This window comes from Gallus gallus, assembly GCF_016699485.2.
Source record: "Gallus gallus isolate bGalGal1 chromosome 16 unlocalized genomic scaffold, bGalGal1.mat.broiler.GRCg7b 16_unloc2, whole genome shotgun sequence".
NCBI classification, from domain to species: domain Eukaryota; kingdom Metazoa; phylum Chordata; class Aves; order Galliformes; family Phasianidae; genus Gallus; species Gallus gallus.
This window is the reverse complement of record NW_024095939.1, coordinates 110,147-127,633: the sequence shown is the minus strand read 5'-3', so window position 1 is coordinate 127,633 and position 17,487 is coordinate 110,147. Positions and strand designations below refer to the sequence as shown.

Sequence of the window (17,487 nt, the reverse complement as noted above, 5' to 3'; positions counted from 1 at the left end):
GACTGGGAGATAATGGGGGGCAATGGGGGGGTACTGGGAGGAAACTGGGAAGGACGTGGGGGAACTGGGGGGGACCGGGAGATAATGGGGGGCAATGGGGGCCCTGGGGGGGACTGGGAGGGACTGGGGGGGTACTGGGATGGAACTGGGAGGGACTGGGGGGGTACTGAGGGAGTACTGGGAGATAATGGGGGGCAATGGGGGCACTGGGGTGGACAGGGAGGGACTGGGGGGGACTGGTGGACTACTGGGGGGGAACTGGGAGGTAATGGGGGGCAATGGGGGCACTGGGGGGTACTGGGAGGGAACTGGGAGATAATGGGGGGCACTGGGAGGTACTGGTGGGGACTGGGGGGGTACTGGTGGGGACTTGGGGGGAACTGGTGGGCTACTGGGGGGGAACTGGGAGGTAATGGGGGGCAATGGGGGTCATGGGGGGGTACTGGGAGGGAACTGGGGGGGACGGGGAGATAATGGGGGGCAATGGGGGGGCAATGGGGGGCACTGGGAGGGAACTGGGGGGGAACTGGGAGATAATGGGGGGCAATGGGGGTCATGGGGGGGTACTGGGGGGGACTGGGACGGACTGGGGGGGAACTGGGAGGTAATGGGGGGCAATGGGGGTACCCCCAGTGACCCCCCCCCCCCCCCCCAGTCTGTCTCCGCAGGTCCGGGGGGGGCCATGGGGGGGGTCCCGCTGCCCCTCCCCCTCCTGGTGCTGCTGCCGGCGGTGGGGGCGGGGCTGCAGCTGGACCTGGGTGAGAGATATGGGGGGGGGGATGGGGCGGGGGGGGGGGGGGGGTCGTATGGGTCACGTGGTGTCCCCATCCCCACTGATGTCCCCACTGATGCTGTCCCCCTGCTGTCCCCTGCTGTCCCCTGATGTCCCCTGATGTCCCCATCCCCATTGATGTCCCCACTGATGTCCCCCTACTGTCCCCCTGATGTCCCCATCCCCATTGATGTCCCCACCGATGATGTCCCCCTGATGTCCCCCTGCTGTCCCCATCCCCATTGATGTCCCCACCAATGATGTCCCCCTGCTGTCCCCTGCTGTCCCCATCCCCATTGATGTCCCCACTGATGATGTCCTCCTGATGTCCCTCTGATGTCCCCATCCATTGATGTCCCCACCGATATCCCCCTACTGTCCCCCTGCTGTCCCCATCCCCATTGATGTCCCCACTGATGATGTCCCCCTGCTATCCCCATGCTGTCCCCCTGCTGTCCCCATCCCCACTGATGTCCCCACTGATGATGTCCCCCTGATGTCCCCCTGCTGTCCTCCTGATGTCCCCTACTGTCCCCATCCATTGATGTCCCCACTGATGTCCCCCTGCTGTCCCCTGCTGTCCCCATCCCCATTGATGTCCCCACTGATGCTGTCCCTTGATGTCCCCATCCCCATGATGTCCCCATGCTGTCCCCAATGATGTCCCCACTGATGCTGTCCCCCTAATGTCCCCCTGCTGTCCCCATCCCCACTGATGTCCCCACTGATGCTGTCCCCTGCTGTCCTTATCCCCAATGCTGTCCCCCTGATGTCCCCCTGCTGTCCCCTGATGTCCCCATCCCCATTAATGTCCCCACTGATGCTGTCCCCTGCTGTCCCCATCCCCACTGATGTCCCCACTGATGATGTCCCCCTGATGTCCCCATGATATCCCCCTGCTGTCCCCATGATGTCCCCATCCCCACTGATGCCCCCACCAATGATGCTGTCCCCATGATGTCCCCTTGCTGTCCTCCTGATGCCCCCATGATGTCCCCTGATGTCCCCCTGCTGTCCCCATCCCCCCTGCTGTCCCCACCGATGATGTCCCCCTGATGTCCCCATGATGTCCCCTGATGTCCCCCTGCTGTCCTCCTGATGTCCCTCTGATGTCCCCATCCCCATTGATGTCCCCACTGATGCTGTCCCCCTGCTGTCCCCTCCTGTCCCCATGATGTCCCCCTGCTGTCCCCATCCCCACTGATGTCCCCCCTGCTGTCCCCTGCTGTCCTTATCCCCAATGCTGTCCCCCCGATGTCCCCCTGCTGTCCCCTGATGTCCCCATCCCCATTGATGTCCCCACTGATGCTGTCCCCTGATGTCCCCATCCCCATGATGTCCCCATGCTGTCCCCTGCTGTCCCCAATGATGTCCCCACTGATGCTGTCCCCCTAATGTCTCCCTGCTGTCCCCATCCCCATTGATGTCCCCACTGATGCTGTCCCCTGCTGTCCCCTGCTGTCCTTATCCCCAATGCTGTCCCCCCGATGTCCCCCTGCTGTCCCCTGCTGTCCCCATCCCCCCTGCTGTCCCCACCCCATAATGTCCCCCTGCTGTCCCCATCCCCCCTGCTGTCCCCACCCCCCTGATGTCCCCCTGCTGTCCCCTGCTGTCCCCACCCCCCCTGCTGTCCCCACCCCATAATGTCCCCCTGCTGTCCCCTGCTGTCCCCATCCCCCCTGCTGTCCCCACCCCATAATGTCCCCCTGCTGTCCCCTGCTGTCCCCATCCATTGATGTCCCCACTGATGATGTCCCCATTGATGCTGTCCCCCTGCTGTCCCCATCTCCACTGATGTCCCCCTGCTGTCCCCATCCCCCCTGCTGTCCCCACCCCATAATGTCCCCCTGCTGTCCCCTGCTGTCCCCATCCCCCCTGCTGTCCCCACCCCCCTGATGTCCCCCTGCTGTCCCCTGCTGTCCCCATCCCCCCTGCTGTCCCCACCCCATAATGTCCCCCTGCTGTCCCCTGCTGTCCCCACCCCCCCTGCTGTCCCCACCCCATAATGTCCCCCTGCTGTTCCCTGCTGTCCCCATCCCTACTGATGTCCCCACCGATGCTGTCCCCCTGCTGTCCCCATGCTGTCCCCCTGATGTCCCCATCCCCATTGATGTCCCCACCGATGCTGTCCCCCTGCTGTCCCCCTGCTGTCCCCTGATGTCCCCATCCCCACTGATGTCCCCACCAATGATGCTGTCCCCATCCCCCCTGCTGTCCCCACCCCCATAATGTCCCCCTGCTGTCCCCTGCTGTCCCCATCCCCCCTGCTGTCCCCACCCCATAATGTCCCCCTGCTGTCCCCTGCTGTCCCCATCCATTGATGTCCCCACTGATGATGTCCCCATTGATGCTGTCCCCCTGCTGTCCCCACCCCGCTGATGTCCCCCTACTGTCCCCATCCCCCCTGCTGTCCCCACCCCCCTGATGTCCCCCTGCTGTCCCCTGCTGTTCCCATCCCCCCTGCTGTCCCCACCCCCCTGATGTCCCCCTGCTGTCCCCTGCTGTCCCCATCCCCCCTGCTGTCCCCACCCCATAATGTCCCCCTGCTGTCCCCACCCCCATAATGTCCCCCTGCTGTCCCCTGCTGTCCCCATCCATTGATGTCCCCACCCCCATAATGTCCCCCTGCTGTCCCCATCCCCCCTGCTGTCCCCACCCCCATAATGTCCCCCTGCTGTCCCCTGCTGTCCCCACCCCCATAATGTCCCCCTACTGTCCCCATCCCCCCTGCTGTCCCCACCCCATAATGTCCCCCTGCTGTCCCCTGCTGTCCCCATCCCCCCTGCTGTCCCCACCCCATAATGTCCCCCTGCTGTCCCCTGCTGTCCCCATCCATTGATGTCCCCACTGATGATGTCCCCATTGATGCTGTCCCCCTGCTGTCCCCATCCCCCCTGCTGTCCCCACCCCATAATGTCCCCCTGCTGTCCCTTGATGTCCCCATCCCCCCTGCTGTCCCCATCCCCCCTGCTGTCCCCACCCCATAATGTCCCCCTGCTGTCCCCTGCTGTCCCCATCCCCCCTGCTGTCCCCACCCCATAATGTCCCCCTGCTGTCCCCATCCCCCCTGCTGTCCCCACCCCATAATGTCCCCCTGCTGTCCCCTGCTGTCCCCATCCCCCCTGCTGTCCCCACCCCATAATGTCCCCCTGCTGTCCCCACCCCCCCTGCTGTCCCCACCCCCCCCTGCTGTCCCCATCCATTGATGTCCCCCTGTTGTCCCCTGCTGTCCCCACCCCCCCTGCTGTCCCCACCCCATAATGTCCCCCTGCTGTCCCCATGGCAGCCCGCTGCCGCTTTGCCCTGGGCATGCAGGACGGTTCCATCCCCGACAGCCGCCTCTCCGCCTCCAGCGCCTGGTCTGACTCCACCGCTGCTCAGCATGGCCGGTACGACCAGTACGAACCAGTACAAACCAGTATAGACCAGTACAAACCAGTATAGGCCTGTATAAAACATTATAGACCACTATAGAACAGTATAGAACAATATTGGCCACTACAGATCAGTATAAACCAGTATAGATCACTATGCACCAGTATAGACCACTATAGAACAGTATAGACCAATATAGACCACTATAGATCAGTATAAACCAGTGCAGACCAGTATACGCCAGCATAGACCATTATAAACCAGTATAGACCAGTATAAACCAGTATAGAAACCTATAGAACAGTATAAACCAGTATAGACCAGTACACACCAGTATAAACCATTATAAACCAGTATAGACCAGGATAGACCACTATAGAACAGTATAGACCAATATAGATCACTGTAGATCAGTATAAACCAGTATAGACCACTATGCACCAGTATAGACCATTATAAACCAGTGTAGACCAGTATAGAACAGTATAAAGCATTATAGACCACTATAGAACAGTATAGACCAATATAGATCACTGTAGATCAGTATAAGCCAGTATAGACCAGTACACACCAGTATAAACCATTATAAACCAGTATAGACCAGGATAGACCACTATAGAACAGTATAGACCAATATAGACCACTGTAGATTGGTATAAACCAGTATAGGTCATTATAAACCAGTATAGGCCATTATAAACCAGTATAGACCTGTATAAACCAGTATAGAGCACTATAGAACAGTATAGACCAATATAGACCACTATAGATTAGTATAAACCAGTGTAGACCAGTATAGAATAGTATAGACCATTATAAACCAGTGTAGACCAGTATAGACCAGTATAAAGCATTATAGACCACTATAGAACAGTATAGACCAATATAGATCACTGTAGATCAGTATAAGCCAGTATAGACCAGTACACACCAGTATAGACCATTATAAACCAGTGTAGACCAGTATAGACCAGTATAAAGCATTATAGACCACTATAGAACAGTATAGACCAATATAGACCACTATAGATTAGTATAAACCAGTGTAGACCAGTATAGAATAGTATAGACCATTATAAACCAGTATAGACCAGTATGAACCAGTATAGACCACTATAGAACAGTATAGACCAATATAGACCACTATAGATCAGTATAAACCAGTGTAGACCAGTATACGCCAGCATAGACCATTATAAACCAGTATAGACCAGTATAAACCAGTATAGAAACCTATAGAACAGTATAAACCAGTATAGACCAGTACACACCAGTATAAACCATTATAAACCAGTATAGACCAGGATAGACCACTATAGAACAGTATAGACCAATATAGACCACTATAGATCAGTATAAACCAGTATAGACCACAATGCACCAGTATAGACCATTATAAACCAGTGTAGACCAGTATAGACCATTATAAACCAGTGTAGACCAGTATAGACCAGTATAGACCAATATAGATCACTGTAGATCAGTATAAGCCAGTATAGACCAGTACACACCAGTATAGACCATTATAAACCAGTATAGACCACTATAGAACAGTATAGACCAATATAGACCACTATAGATCGGTATAAACCAGTATAGGCCATTATAAACTAGTATAGACCTGTATAAACCAGTATAGAGCACTATAGAACAGTATAGACCAATATAGACCACTATAGATTAGTATAAACCAGTGTAGACCAGTATAGAATAGTATAGACCATTATAAACCAGTGTAGACCAGTATAGACCAGTATAAAGCATTATAGACCACTATAGAACAGTATAGACCAATATAGATCACTGTAGATCAGTATAAGCCAGTATAGACCAGTACACACCAGTATAAAGCATTATAAACCAGTATAGACCAGGATAGACCACTATAGAACAGTATAGACCAATATAGACCACTATAGATCAGTATAAACCAGTATAGACCACTGTGCACCAGTATAGACCATTATAAACCAGTGTAGACCAGTATAGACCATTATAAACCAGTGTAGACCAGTATAGACCAGTATAGACCAATATAGATCACTGTAGATCAGTATAAGCCAGTATAGACCAGTACACACCAGTATAGACCATTATAAACCAGTATAGACCACTATAGAACAGTATAGACCAATATAGACCACTATAGATCGGTATAAACCAGTATAGGCCATTATAAACTAGTATAGACCTGTATAAACCAGTATAGAGCACTATAGAACAGTATAGACCAATATAGACCACTATAGATTAGTATAAACCAGTGTAGACCAGTATAGAATAGTATAGACCATTATAAACCAGTGTAGACCAGTATAGACCAGTATAAAGCATTATAGACCACTATAGAACAGTACAGACCAATATAGATCACTGTAGATCAGTATAAGCCAGTATAGACCAGTACACACCAGTATAGACCATTATAAACCAGTATAGACCAGTATAGACCACTATAGAACAGTATAGACCAATATAGACCACTATAGATCAGTATAAACCAGTATAGACCACTATGCACCTGTATAGACCATTATAAACCAGTGTAGACCAGTATAGACCAGTATAAAGCATTATAGACCACTATAGAACAGTATAGACCAATATAGATCACTGTAGATCAGTATAAGCCAGTATAGACCAGTACACACCAGTATAGACCATTATAAACCAGTATAGACCAGTATAGACCACTATAGAACAGTATAGACCAATATAGACCACTATAGATCAGTATAAACCAGTATAGACCACTATGCACCTGTATAGACCATTATAAACCAGTGTAGACCAGTATAGACCAGTATAAAGCATTATAGACCACTATAGAACAGTATAGACCAATATAGATCACTGTAGATCAGTATAAGCCAGTATAGACCAGTACACACCAGTATAGACCATTATAAACCACTATAGACCGGTATAGAATAGTATAGACCATTATAAACCAGTATAGACCATTATAAACCAGTATAGAGCACTATAGAACAGTATAGACCAATATAGACCTCTATAGATCAGTATAAACCAGTATAGACCAGTATACACCAGTATAGACCAGTATAGACCAGTATAGAATAGTATAGACCATTATAAACCAGTACGGACCTGTATGAACCAGTATAGATCACTATAGAACGGTATAAACCAGTATAGACCAGTATACCCCAGCATAGACCATTATAAACCAGTATAGACCATTATAAACCAGTATAGACCAGTGTAGACCAGTATAGACCGGTATAAACGAATATAGACAATTATAGAACAGTATAGACCAATATAGGCCACTATAGATCAATATAAACCAGTATAGACCAGTATACACCAGTATAGACCATTATAAACCACAATAGACCGGTATAGAATAGTATAGACCATTATAAACCAGTATAGACCAGTATGAACCAGTATAGACCACTATAGAATAGTATAGACCAATATAGACCACTATAGATCAGTATAAACCAGTATAGACCAGTATACACCAGTGTAGACCAGTATAGATCAGTATAAACCAGTATAGACCGCTGTAGAACAGTATAGACCAGTATAAACCAGTATAGACCAGTATAGACCAGTATAGACCAGTATAAACCAGTATAGACCAGAATGGACCAGTATAGAACAGTATAGACCAGTATAAACCAGTATAGACCAGAATGGACCAGTATAGACCATTCTAAACCACTACAGACCAGTATAAACCAGTATAGACCAGTCCGGCCCAGTATGGTCCATCATAACCCCGGGTGTCCCCAATTGTCCCCATGTCCCCATAGCACTCACACCCCCATTGTCCCCATGACCCCAAATGTCCCCAATCGTCCCCATGACCCCAAGCTGTCCCCATAGGACTCACACCCCCAAATGTCCCCATGACCCCAAGATGACCCCAAATGTCCCCATGTCCCCAAGCTGTCCCCATAGGACTCACACCCCCAAATGTCCCCATGACCCCAAGATGACCCCAAATGTCCCCATGTCCCCAAGCTGTCCCCATAGGTCTCACACCCCCAATCGTCCCCAGGACCCCAAATGCCCCCATGACCCCAAGATGTCCCCAAGATGTCCCCATGTCCCCAAGATGTCCCCAAGGTGTCCCCATATCCCCATAGGACTCACACCCCCAATAGTCCCCATGACCCCACGATGTCCCCAATGTCCCCAAGATGTCCCCAAGCTGTCCCCATAGCACTCACACCCCAAATGTCCCCATGACCCCAAGATGTCCCCAAGATGTCCCCATAGGACTCACACCCCATATGCCCCCATGACCCCAAGATGACCCCAAATGTCCCCATGTCCCCAAGATGTCCCCATAGGACTCACACCCCAATCGTCCCCATGACCCCACGATGTCCCCAGTGTCCCCATGCCCCCATTGATGACCCCAAGGTGTCCCCATATCTCCATAGGACTCACACCCCCAGTTGTCCCCATGACCCCAAGATGTCCCCAAATGTCCCCATGACCCCAAGATGTCCCCAAATGTCCCCATGTCCCCAAGATGTCCCCATAGGACTCACACCCCATATGCCCCCGTGACCCCTCGATGTCCCCAATGTCCCCGTCCCCAAGATGTCCCCATAGGACTCACACCCCAATCGTCCCCATGTCCCCAAGATGTCCCCAAGGTGTCCCCATATCTCCATAGGACTCACACCCCATATGCCCCCATGACCCCACGATGTCCCCAATGTCCCCATGACCCCAAGGTGTCCCCATAGGACTCACACCCCCAATCGTCCCCATGTCCCCAATCTGTCCCCATAGGACTCACACCCCCAATCGTCCCCATGACCTCAAGATGTCCCCATAGCACTCACACCCCATATGCCCCCATGACCCCAAGATGACCCCAAATGTCCCCATGTCCCCAAGCTGTCCCCATAGGTCTCACACCCCCAATCGTCCCCATGACCCCAAATGCCCCCATGACCCCAAGATGTCCCCAAGATGTCCCCATGTCCCCAAGATGTCCCCAAGGTGTCCCCATATCCCCATAGGACTCACACCCCCAATAGTCCCCATGACCCCAAGATGTCCCCAATGTCCCCAAGATGTCCCCAAGCTGTCCCCATAGCACTCACACCCCAAATGTCCCCACGATGTCCCCAAGCTGTCCCCAAGCTGTCCCCATAGGACTCACACCCCATATGCCCCCATGACCCCAAGATGTCCCCAAATGTCCCCATGTCCCCAAGATGTCCCCATAGGACTCACACCCCATATGCCCCCATGACCCCACGATGTCCTCAAGGTGTCCCCATATCCCCATAGGACTCACACCCCCAGTTGTCCCCATGATCCCAAGATGTCCCCAATCATCCCCATGTCCCCAAGCTGTCCCCATAGGACTCACACCCCATATGCCCCCGTGACCCCACGATGTCCCCAATGTCCCCGTCCCCAAGATGTCCCCATAGGACTCACACCCCAATCATCCCCATGACCCCACGATGTCCCCAGTGTCCCCATGTCCCCAAGATGTCCCCAAGATGTCCCCATGTCTCCATAGCACTCACACCCCATATGCCCCCATGACCCCACGATGTCCCCAGTGTCCCCATGTCCCCAAGATATCCCCATGATGTCCCCATAGGACTCACACCCCCAATCATCCCCATGACCCCAACATGTCCCCAATCATCCCCATGACCCCAAGATGTCCCCAAGATGTTCCCATGCCCCCAGTGATGACCCCAAGGTGTCTCCATATCCCCATAGGACTCACACCCCATATGCCCCCATGACCCCACGATGTCCCCAAGGTGTCCCCATATCCCCATAGGACTCACACCCCCAGTTGTCCCAATGACCCCACGATGTCCCCAAATGTCCCCATGACCCCAAGATGTCCCCATAGCACTCACACCCCCATTGTCCCCATGTCCCCAAGCTGTCCCCATAGAACTCACACCCCCAATCGTCCCCATGACCCCAAGATGTCCCCAAATGTCCCCATGTCCCCAAGATGTCCCCATAGGTCTCACACCCCCAATCGTCCCCATGACCCCAAATGCCCCCATGACCCCAAGATGTCCCCAGTCGTCCCCATGTCCCCAAGATGTCCCCAAGGTGTCCCCATATCCCCATAGGACTCACACCCCCATTGTCCCCATGACCCCAAACGTCCCCAATCGTCCCCATGTCCCCAAGATGTCCCCATAGGACTCACACCCCATATGCCCCCATGACCCCAAGATGTCCCCAAATGTCCCCATGTCCCCAAGCTGTCCCCATAGGTCTCACTCCCCCAATCGTCCCCATGACCCCAAATGCCCCCATGACCCCAAGATGTCCCCAAGATGTCCCCATGTCCCCAAGATGTCCCCAAGGTGTCCCCATATCCCCATAGGACTCACACCCCCAATAGTCCCCATGACCCCACGATGTCCCCAATGTCCCCAAGATGTCCCCAAGCTGTCCCCATAGCACTCACACCCCAAATGTCCCCATGACCCCAAGATGTCCCCAAGATGTCCCCATAGGACTCACACCCCATATGCCCCCATGACCCCAAGATGTCCCCAGTTGTCCCCATGTCCCCATGTCCCCATAGGACTCACACCCCCAATCGTCCCCATGACCCCAAGATGTCCCCAAATGCCCCCATGACCCCGAGATGTCCCCAATCATCCCCATGACCCCAAGATGTCCCCAAGATGTCCCCATGCCCCCAGTGATGTCCCCAAGATGTCCCCATGTCTCCATAGCACTCACACCCCATATGCCCCCATGACCCCATGATGACCAGAAACGTCCCCATGTCCCCATGATGTCCCAATAGAACTCACACCCCATATGCTCCCATGACCCCAAATGCCCCCACAACCCCAAGATGTCCCCAAGATGTTCCCATGCCCCCAGTGATGACCCCAAGGTGTCTCCATGTCCCCATAGGACTCACACCCCCAGTCGTCCCCATGACCCCAAGATGTCCCCAAATGTCCCCATGTCCCCAAGATGTCCCCATAGGACTCACACCCCATATGCCCCCATGACCCCACGATGTCCCCAGTGTCCCCATGTCCCCAAGAGGTCCCCAAGGTGTCCCCATATCCCCATAGGACTCACACCCCATATGCCCCCATGACCCCACGATGTCCCCAATGTCCCCGTCCCCAAGATGTCCCCATAGGACTCACACCCCCAATTGTCCCCATGTCCCCAAGCTGTCCCCATAGGACTCACACCCCATATGCCCCCATGACCCCACGATGTCCCCAAGGTGTCCCCATATCCCCATAGGACTCACACCCCCAAATGTCCCCATGACCCTAAGGTGTCCCCATAGGACTCACACCCCAAATGTCCCCATGACCCCAAGATGTCCCCAAATGTCCCCAAGATGTCCCCAAGCTGTCCCCATAGGACTCACACCCCCAATTGTCCCCATGTCCCCAAGATGTCCCCAAGGTGTCCCCATATCTCCATAGGACTCACACCCCATATGCCCCCATGACCCCACGATGTCCCCAATGTCCCCATGACCCCAAGATGTCCCCATGATGTCCCCATAGGACTCACACCCCATATGCCCCCATGACCCCATGATGACCGGAAACGTCCCCATGTCCCCATGATGTCCCCATAGGACTCACACCCCATATGCCCCCATGACCCCATGATGACCAGAAACGTCCCCATGTCCCCATGATGTCCCAATAGGACTCACACCCCGTATGCCCCCATGACCCCAAGATGTCCCCAAATGTCCCCATGTCCCCAAGATGTCCCCATAGGACTCACAGCCCCAATCGTCCCCATGACCCCAAATGCCCCCATGACCCCAAGATGTCCCCAATCGTCCCCATGTCCCCACGATGTCCCCAAGGTGTCCCCATATCCCCATAGGACTCACACCCCCAGTTGTCCCCATGACCCCACGATGTCCCCAATGTCCCCATGTCCCCAAGCTGTCCCCATATCACTCACCCCTCCGATCGTCCCCGACGTGTCCCCAACGTGTCCCCAAGGTTGGGTCGCAATGACGGGGACGGCGCTTGGTGTCCCGCCGGCCCGGTGTTCCCGGACGAAGAGGAGTTCCTGGAGGTGGACCTGGGTCACCTCCACGTGGTGACGTTGGTGGGGACGCAGGGACGGCACGCCGGCGGTCACGGCAAAGAGTTTGCCAGCACCTATCGCCTGCGGTACAGCCGCGACCGGCGCCGGTGGCTGCCATGGCGCGACCGCTGGGGAGTCCAGGTGACAATGGGGGGACGTGGGGACAACGAGGGGGCGGTGGGGGGGTGGAGGGGGGGAGACTTGGGGTCAAATTGGGGACACTTCGGGGACAATTTGGGGACACCTTGGGGACACTTTGGGGTCAGCTTGGGGACACTTTGGGGACACTTCGGGGTCAACTTGGGGACACCTTGGGGACACCTTGGGGACACTTTGGGAACAGCTTGGGGACATCTTGGGGAGACTTTGGGGACAACCTGGGGACCCCTTGGGGACACTTTGGGGTCAACTTGGGGACACTTTGGGGTCAGCTTGGGGGCACCTTGGGGAGACTTTGGGGTCAAATTGGGGACACATTGGGGACACCTTGGGGGCACTTTGGGGTCAACTAGGGGACACCTTGGGGAGACTTTGGGGTCAGCTTGGGGACACTTCGGGGACAACTTGGGGACACCTTGGGGACACTTTGGGAACAGCTTGGAGACATCTTGGGGAGACTTTGGGGTCAATTTGGGGACACCTTGGGGAGACTTTGGGGTCAACTTGGGGACACCTTTGGGTCAACTTGGGGACACCTTGGGGACACTTCAGGGTCAACTTGGGGACACCTTGGGGACAATTTGGGGTCAGCTTGGGGACATCTTGGGGAGACTTTGGGGTCAATTTGGGGTCATCTTGGGGACACTTTGGGGTCAACTTGGGGACACCTTTGGGTCAACTTGGGGACACCTTGGGGACACTTCAGGGTCAACTTGGGGACACCTTGGGGACAATTTGGGGTCAGCTTGGGGACACCTTGGGGAGACTTTGGGGTCAACTTGGGGACACTTTGGGGACACTTCGGGGTCAACTTGGGGTCAGCTTGGGGACACCTTGAGGACACATTGGGGACAATTTGGGGACACCTTGGGGACACTTTGGGGTCAACTTGGGGACACTTTGGGGTCAGCTTGGGGACACTTCGGGGACAACTTGGGGACACCTTGGGGACACTTTAGGAACAGCTTGGAGACATCTTGGGGAGACTTTGGGGTCAAATTGGGGACACTTTGGGGTCAGCTTGGGGGCACTTCGGGGACAACTTGGGGACACCTTGGGGACACCTTGGGGACACTTTGGGAACAGCTTGGAGACATCTTGGGGAGACTTTGGAGTCAATTTGGGGACACCTTGGGGACACATTGGGAACAATTTGGGGACACCTTGGGGACACTTCAGAGTCAACTTGGGGACACCTTGGAGACAATTTGGGGTCAGCTTGGGGACACCTTGGGGACACTTTGGGGTCAAATTGGGGACACTTTGGGGACACCTTAAGGACACATTGGGGACAATTTGGGGACACCTTGGGGACACTTCAGGGTCAACTCGGGGACACTTTGGGGTCAGCTTGGGGACACTTCGGGGACAACTTGGGGACACCTTGTTGACACCGTGTGGACACCTTGGGGACACCTTGGGGACACTTTGGGAACAGCTTGGGGACACCTTGGAGACACTTTGGGGTCAGCTTGGGGACACCTTGGGGAGACTTTGGGGTCAACTTGGGGAAACCTTGGGGACACCTTAGGGACACATTGGGGACAATTTGGGGACACCTTGGGGACACTTCAGAGTCAACTTGGGGACACCTTGGAGACAATTTGGGGTCAGCTTGGGGACACCTTGGGGAGACTTTGGGGTCAACTTGGGGACACTTTGGGGACACCTTAAGGACACACTGGGGACAATTTGGGGACACCTTGGGGACACTTTGGGGTCAACTTGGAGACACTTTGGGGTCAGCTTGGGGACACTTCGGGGACAACTTGGGGACACCTTGGGGACACCTTGGGGACACTTTGGGAACAGCTTGGAGACATCTTGGGGAGACTTTGGAGTCAATTTGGGGTCACCTTGGGGACACTTTGGGGTCAAATTGGGGAGACTTTGGGGACAATTTGGGGACACCTTGGGGACACTTCAGAGTCAAATTGGGGACACCTTGGAGACAATTTGGGGTCAGCTTGGGGACACCTTGGGGAGACTTTGGGGTCAACTTGGGGACACTTTGGGGACACTTCGGGGTCAACTTGGGGTCAGCTTGGGGACACCTTAAGGACACATTGGGGACAATTTGGGGACACCTTGGGGACACTTTGGGGTCAACTTGGGGACACTTTGGGGTCAGCTTGGGGACACTTCGGGGTCAACTTGGGGACACCTTGGGGACACCTTGGGGACACTTTGGGAACAGCTTGGAGACACCTTGGGGACACTTCAGAGTCAACTTGGGGACACCTTGGAGACAATTTGGGGTCAGCTTGGGGACACCTTGGGGACACCTTAGGGACACATTGGGGACAATTTGGGGACACCTTAGGGACACATTGGGGACAATTTGGGGACACTTTGGGGACACTTCAGGGTCAAATTGGGGTCACCTTGGGGAGACTTTGGGGACACCTTGGGGACACTCTGGGGAGACTTTGGTGTCAACTTGGGGACACCTTGGGGACACCTTGGGGACACTTTGGGGTCAATTTGGTGACACTTTGGGGTCAGCATGGGGACACCTTGGGGACACTTCAGGGTCAACTTGGGGACACTTTGGGGTCAGCTTGGGGACACTTTGGGTCAGCTTGGGGACACCTTGTTGACACCGTGTGGACACCTTGGGGACACCTTGGGGATACTTTGGGAACAGCTTGGGGACATCTCGGGGAGACTTTGGGGTCAATTTGGGGTCACCTTGGGGACACTTTGGGGTCAACTTGGGGACACCTTGGGGACACTTCAGAGTCAACTTGGGGACACCTTGGAGACAATTTGGGGTCAGCTTGGGGACACCTTGGGGACACTTTGGGATCAACTTGGGGACACCTTAAGGACACATTGGGGACAATTTGGGGACACCTTGGGAACACTTTGGGGTAAAATTGGGGACACTTTGGGGTCAGCTTGGGGGCACCTTTGGATCGACTTGGGGACACCTTGGGGACACTTCAGGGTCAACTTGGGGACACCTTGGGGACACTTTGGGAACAGCTTGGGGACATCTTGGGGAGAATTTGAGGTCAATTTGGGGACACCTTGGGGACACCTTGGGGACACATTGGGGACAATTTGGGGACACCTTGGGGACACTTTGGGGTCAGCTTGGGGACACCTTGGGGACACCTTGGGGACACCTTGGAGACACTTTGGGGTCAGCTTGGGGGCACCTTGGGGACACCTTGGGGACAACCTGGGGACCCCTTGGGGACACTTCGGGGTCAACTTGGGGACACTTTGGGGTCAGCTTGGGGGCACCTTGGGGAGACTTTGGGGTCAAATTGGGGACAAATTGGGGACACCCTGGGGATGCTTTGGGGACACTATGGGGACACCTTGGGGACATTGGGGTGCCAAGGTGACATGGGGGGGCCTTGGGGATCCCTTGGGGACACCTTGGGGACATTGGGATGGTGGGATGCCATGGGGGACCTTGGGGACATCCTGGGGGCATTGGGGTGCCGAGGTGACACCGGGACCCCTTGGGGACCCCTTGGGGACCCCTTGGGGACACTTTGGGGACATCGGGGTGACCCCGCAGGTGATCGGTGGCAATGAGGACCCTCAGGGGGTGGTGCTGAAGGATCTGTCCCCCCCCCCGGTGGCGGTGGCACTGCGGGTTCACCCCCGCGCCCCCCGCGCGATGAGCGTCTGCCTGCGGCTGGAGCTCTACGGCTGTCCGTGGGATGGTCAGTGTCACCCCGTGTCACCCCATGTCACCCCATGGCACCCAATGGCACCCAATGGCACCTCGTGTCACCCCGTGTCACCCCGTGTCACCCAATGGCACCCAATGGCACCCCGTGTCACCCCATGTCACCCCATGGCACCCAATGGCACCCAATGGCACCTCGTGTCACCCCGTGTCACCCCATGTCACCCCATGGCACCCAATGGCACCCAATGGCACCTCGTGTCACCCCGTGTCACCCCATGTCACCCCATGTCACCCAATGGCACCCAATGGCACCCCGTGTCACCCCACGTCACCCCGTGTCACCCCGTGTCACCCCGTGTCACCCCGTGTCACCCCGCGTCACCCCGTATCTCCCAATGGCACCCCGTGTTACCCCGTGTCACCCCGTGTCACCCCATGTCACCCAATGCCACCCCGTGTCACCCCGTGTCACCCAATGGCACCCCGTGTCACCCCGTGTCACCCCGTGTCACCCCGCGTCACCCCGTGTCACCCAATGGCACCTCGTGTCACCCAATGGCACCTCGTGTCACCCCATGTCACCCCGTGTCACCCAATGGCACCTCGTGGCACCCCGCATCACCCCGTGTCACCCAATGGCACCCTGTGTCACCCTGTGTCACCCAATGTCACCCCGCATCACCCCTTGTCACCCAATGGCACCTCGTGTCACCCCGTGTCACCCAATGGCACCTTGTGTCTCCTGGTGTCACCCCGTGTCACCCAATGTCACCCGATGTCACCCCGTGTCACCCAATGGCACCTCGTGTCACCCCGTGTAACCCCGTGTCACCCCATGGCACCTTGTGGCACCCCGTGGCACTCAATGGCACCCCGTGGCACCCCACGTCACCCCGTGTCACCCCATGTCACCCACTGGCACCTCGTGTCACCCCGCATCACCCCGTGTCACCCAATGGCACCTGGTGGCACCCTGTGTCACCCAATGTCACCCCGTGTCACCCTGCATCACCCCGTGTCACCCAATGCCACCCCGTGTCACCCCATGTCACCCAATGTCACCACGTGTCACCCAATGTCACCCAATGTCACCCCATGTCACCTCATGTCACCCCATGTTATCCAACGTCACCCCATATCACCCCATACCACCCCCCCGGCCCACCCCCTCTCCCCTCCCGTTGTCACCTCATGTCACCCAATGTCACCTCGTGTCACCCAATGTCACCCAATGCCACCCCATGTCACCCAATGTCACCTCATGTCACCCAATGTCACCCCATATCACCCCATACCACCCCATATCACCCCATACCACCCCCCAGCCCACCCCTCTCTCCTCCCGTTGTCACCCAATGTCACCTCATGTCACCTAATGTCACCCAATGTCACTTCATGTCACCCCATGTCACCCAATGTCACCCAATGTCACCCAATGTCACCTGATGTCAACTTG

General features: G+C 55.3%; 1 protein-coding gene across 1 annotated transcript in view; it reads left to right on the top strand.

The window, feature by feature from the left end:
* Positions 1 to 655: 655 nt before the first annotated feature.
* Positions 656 to 17,487, top strand: part of LOC112533553 (discoidin domain receptor tyrosine kinase 1) — a 42,465-nt gene continuing 25,633 nt past the window's right edge. Inside the window, exons 1-4 of the mRNA XM_040656644.1 lie at positions 656 to 758; positions 4,059 to 4,161; positions 12,133 to 12,361; positions 15,915 to 16,062. Coding sequence (XP_040512578.1) covers positions 683 to 758; positions 4,059 to 4,161; positions 12,133 to 12,361; positions 15,915 to 16,062 — 556 coding nt within the window. The 5' untranslated portion in view covers positions 656 to 682. The remainder of the gene's footprint in view (positions 759 to 4,058; positions 4,162 to 12,132; positions 12,362 to 15,914; positions 16,063 to 17,487) is intronic.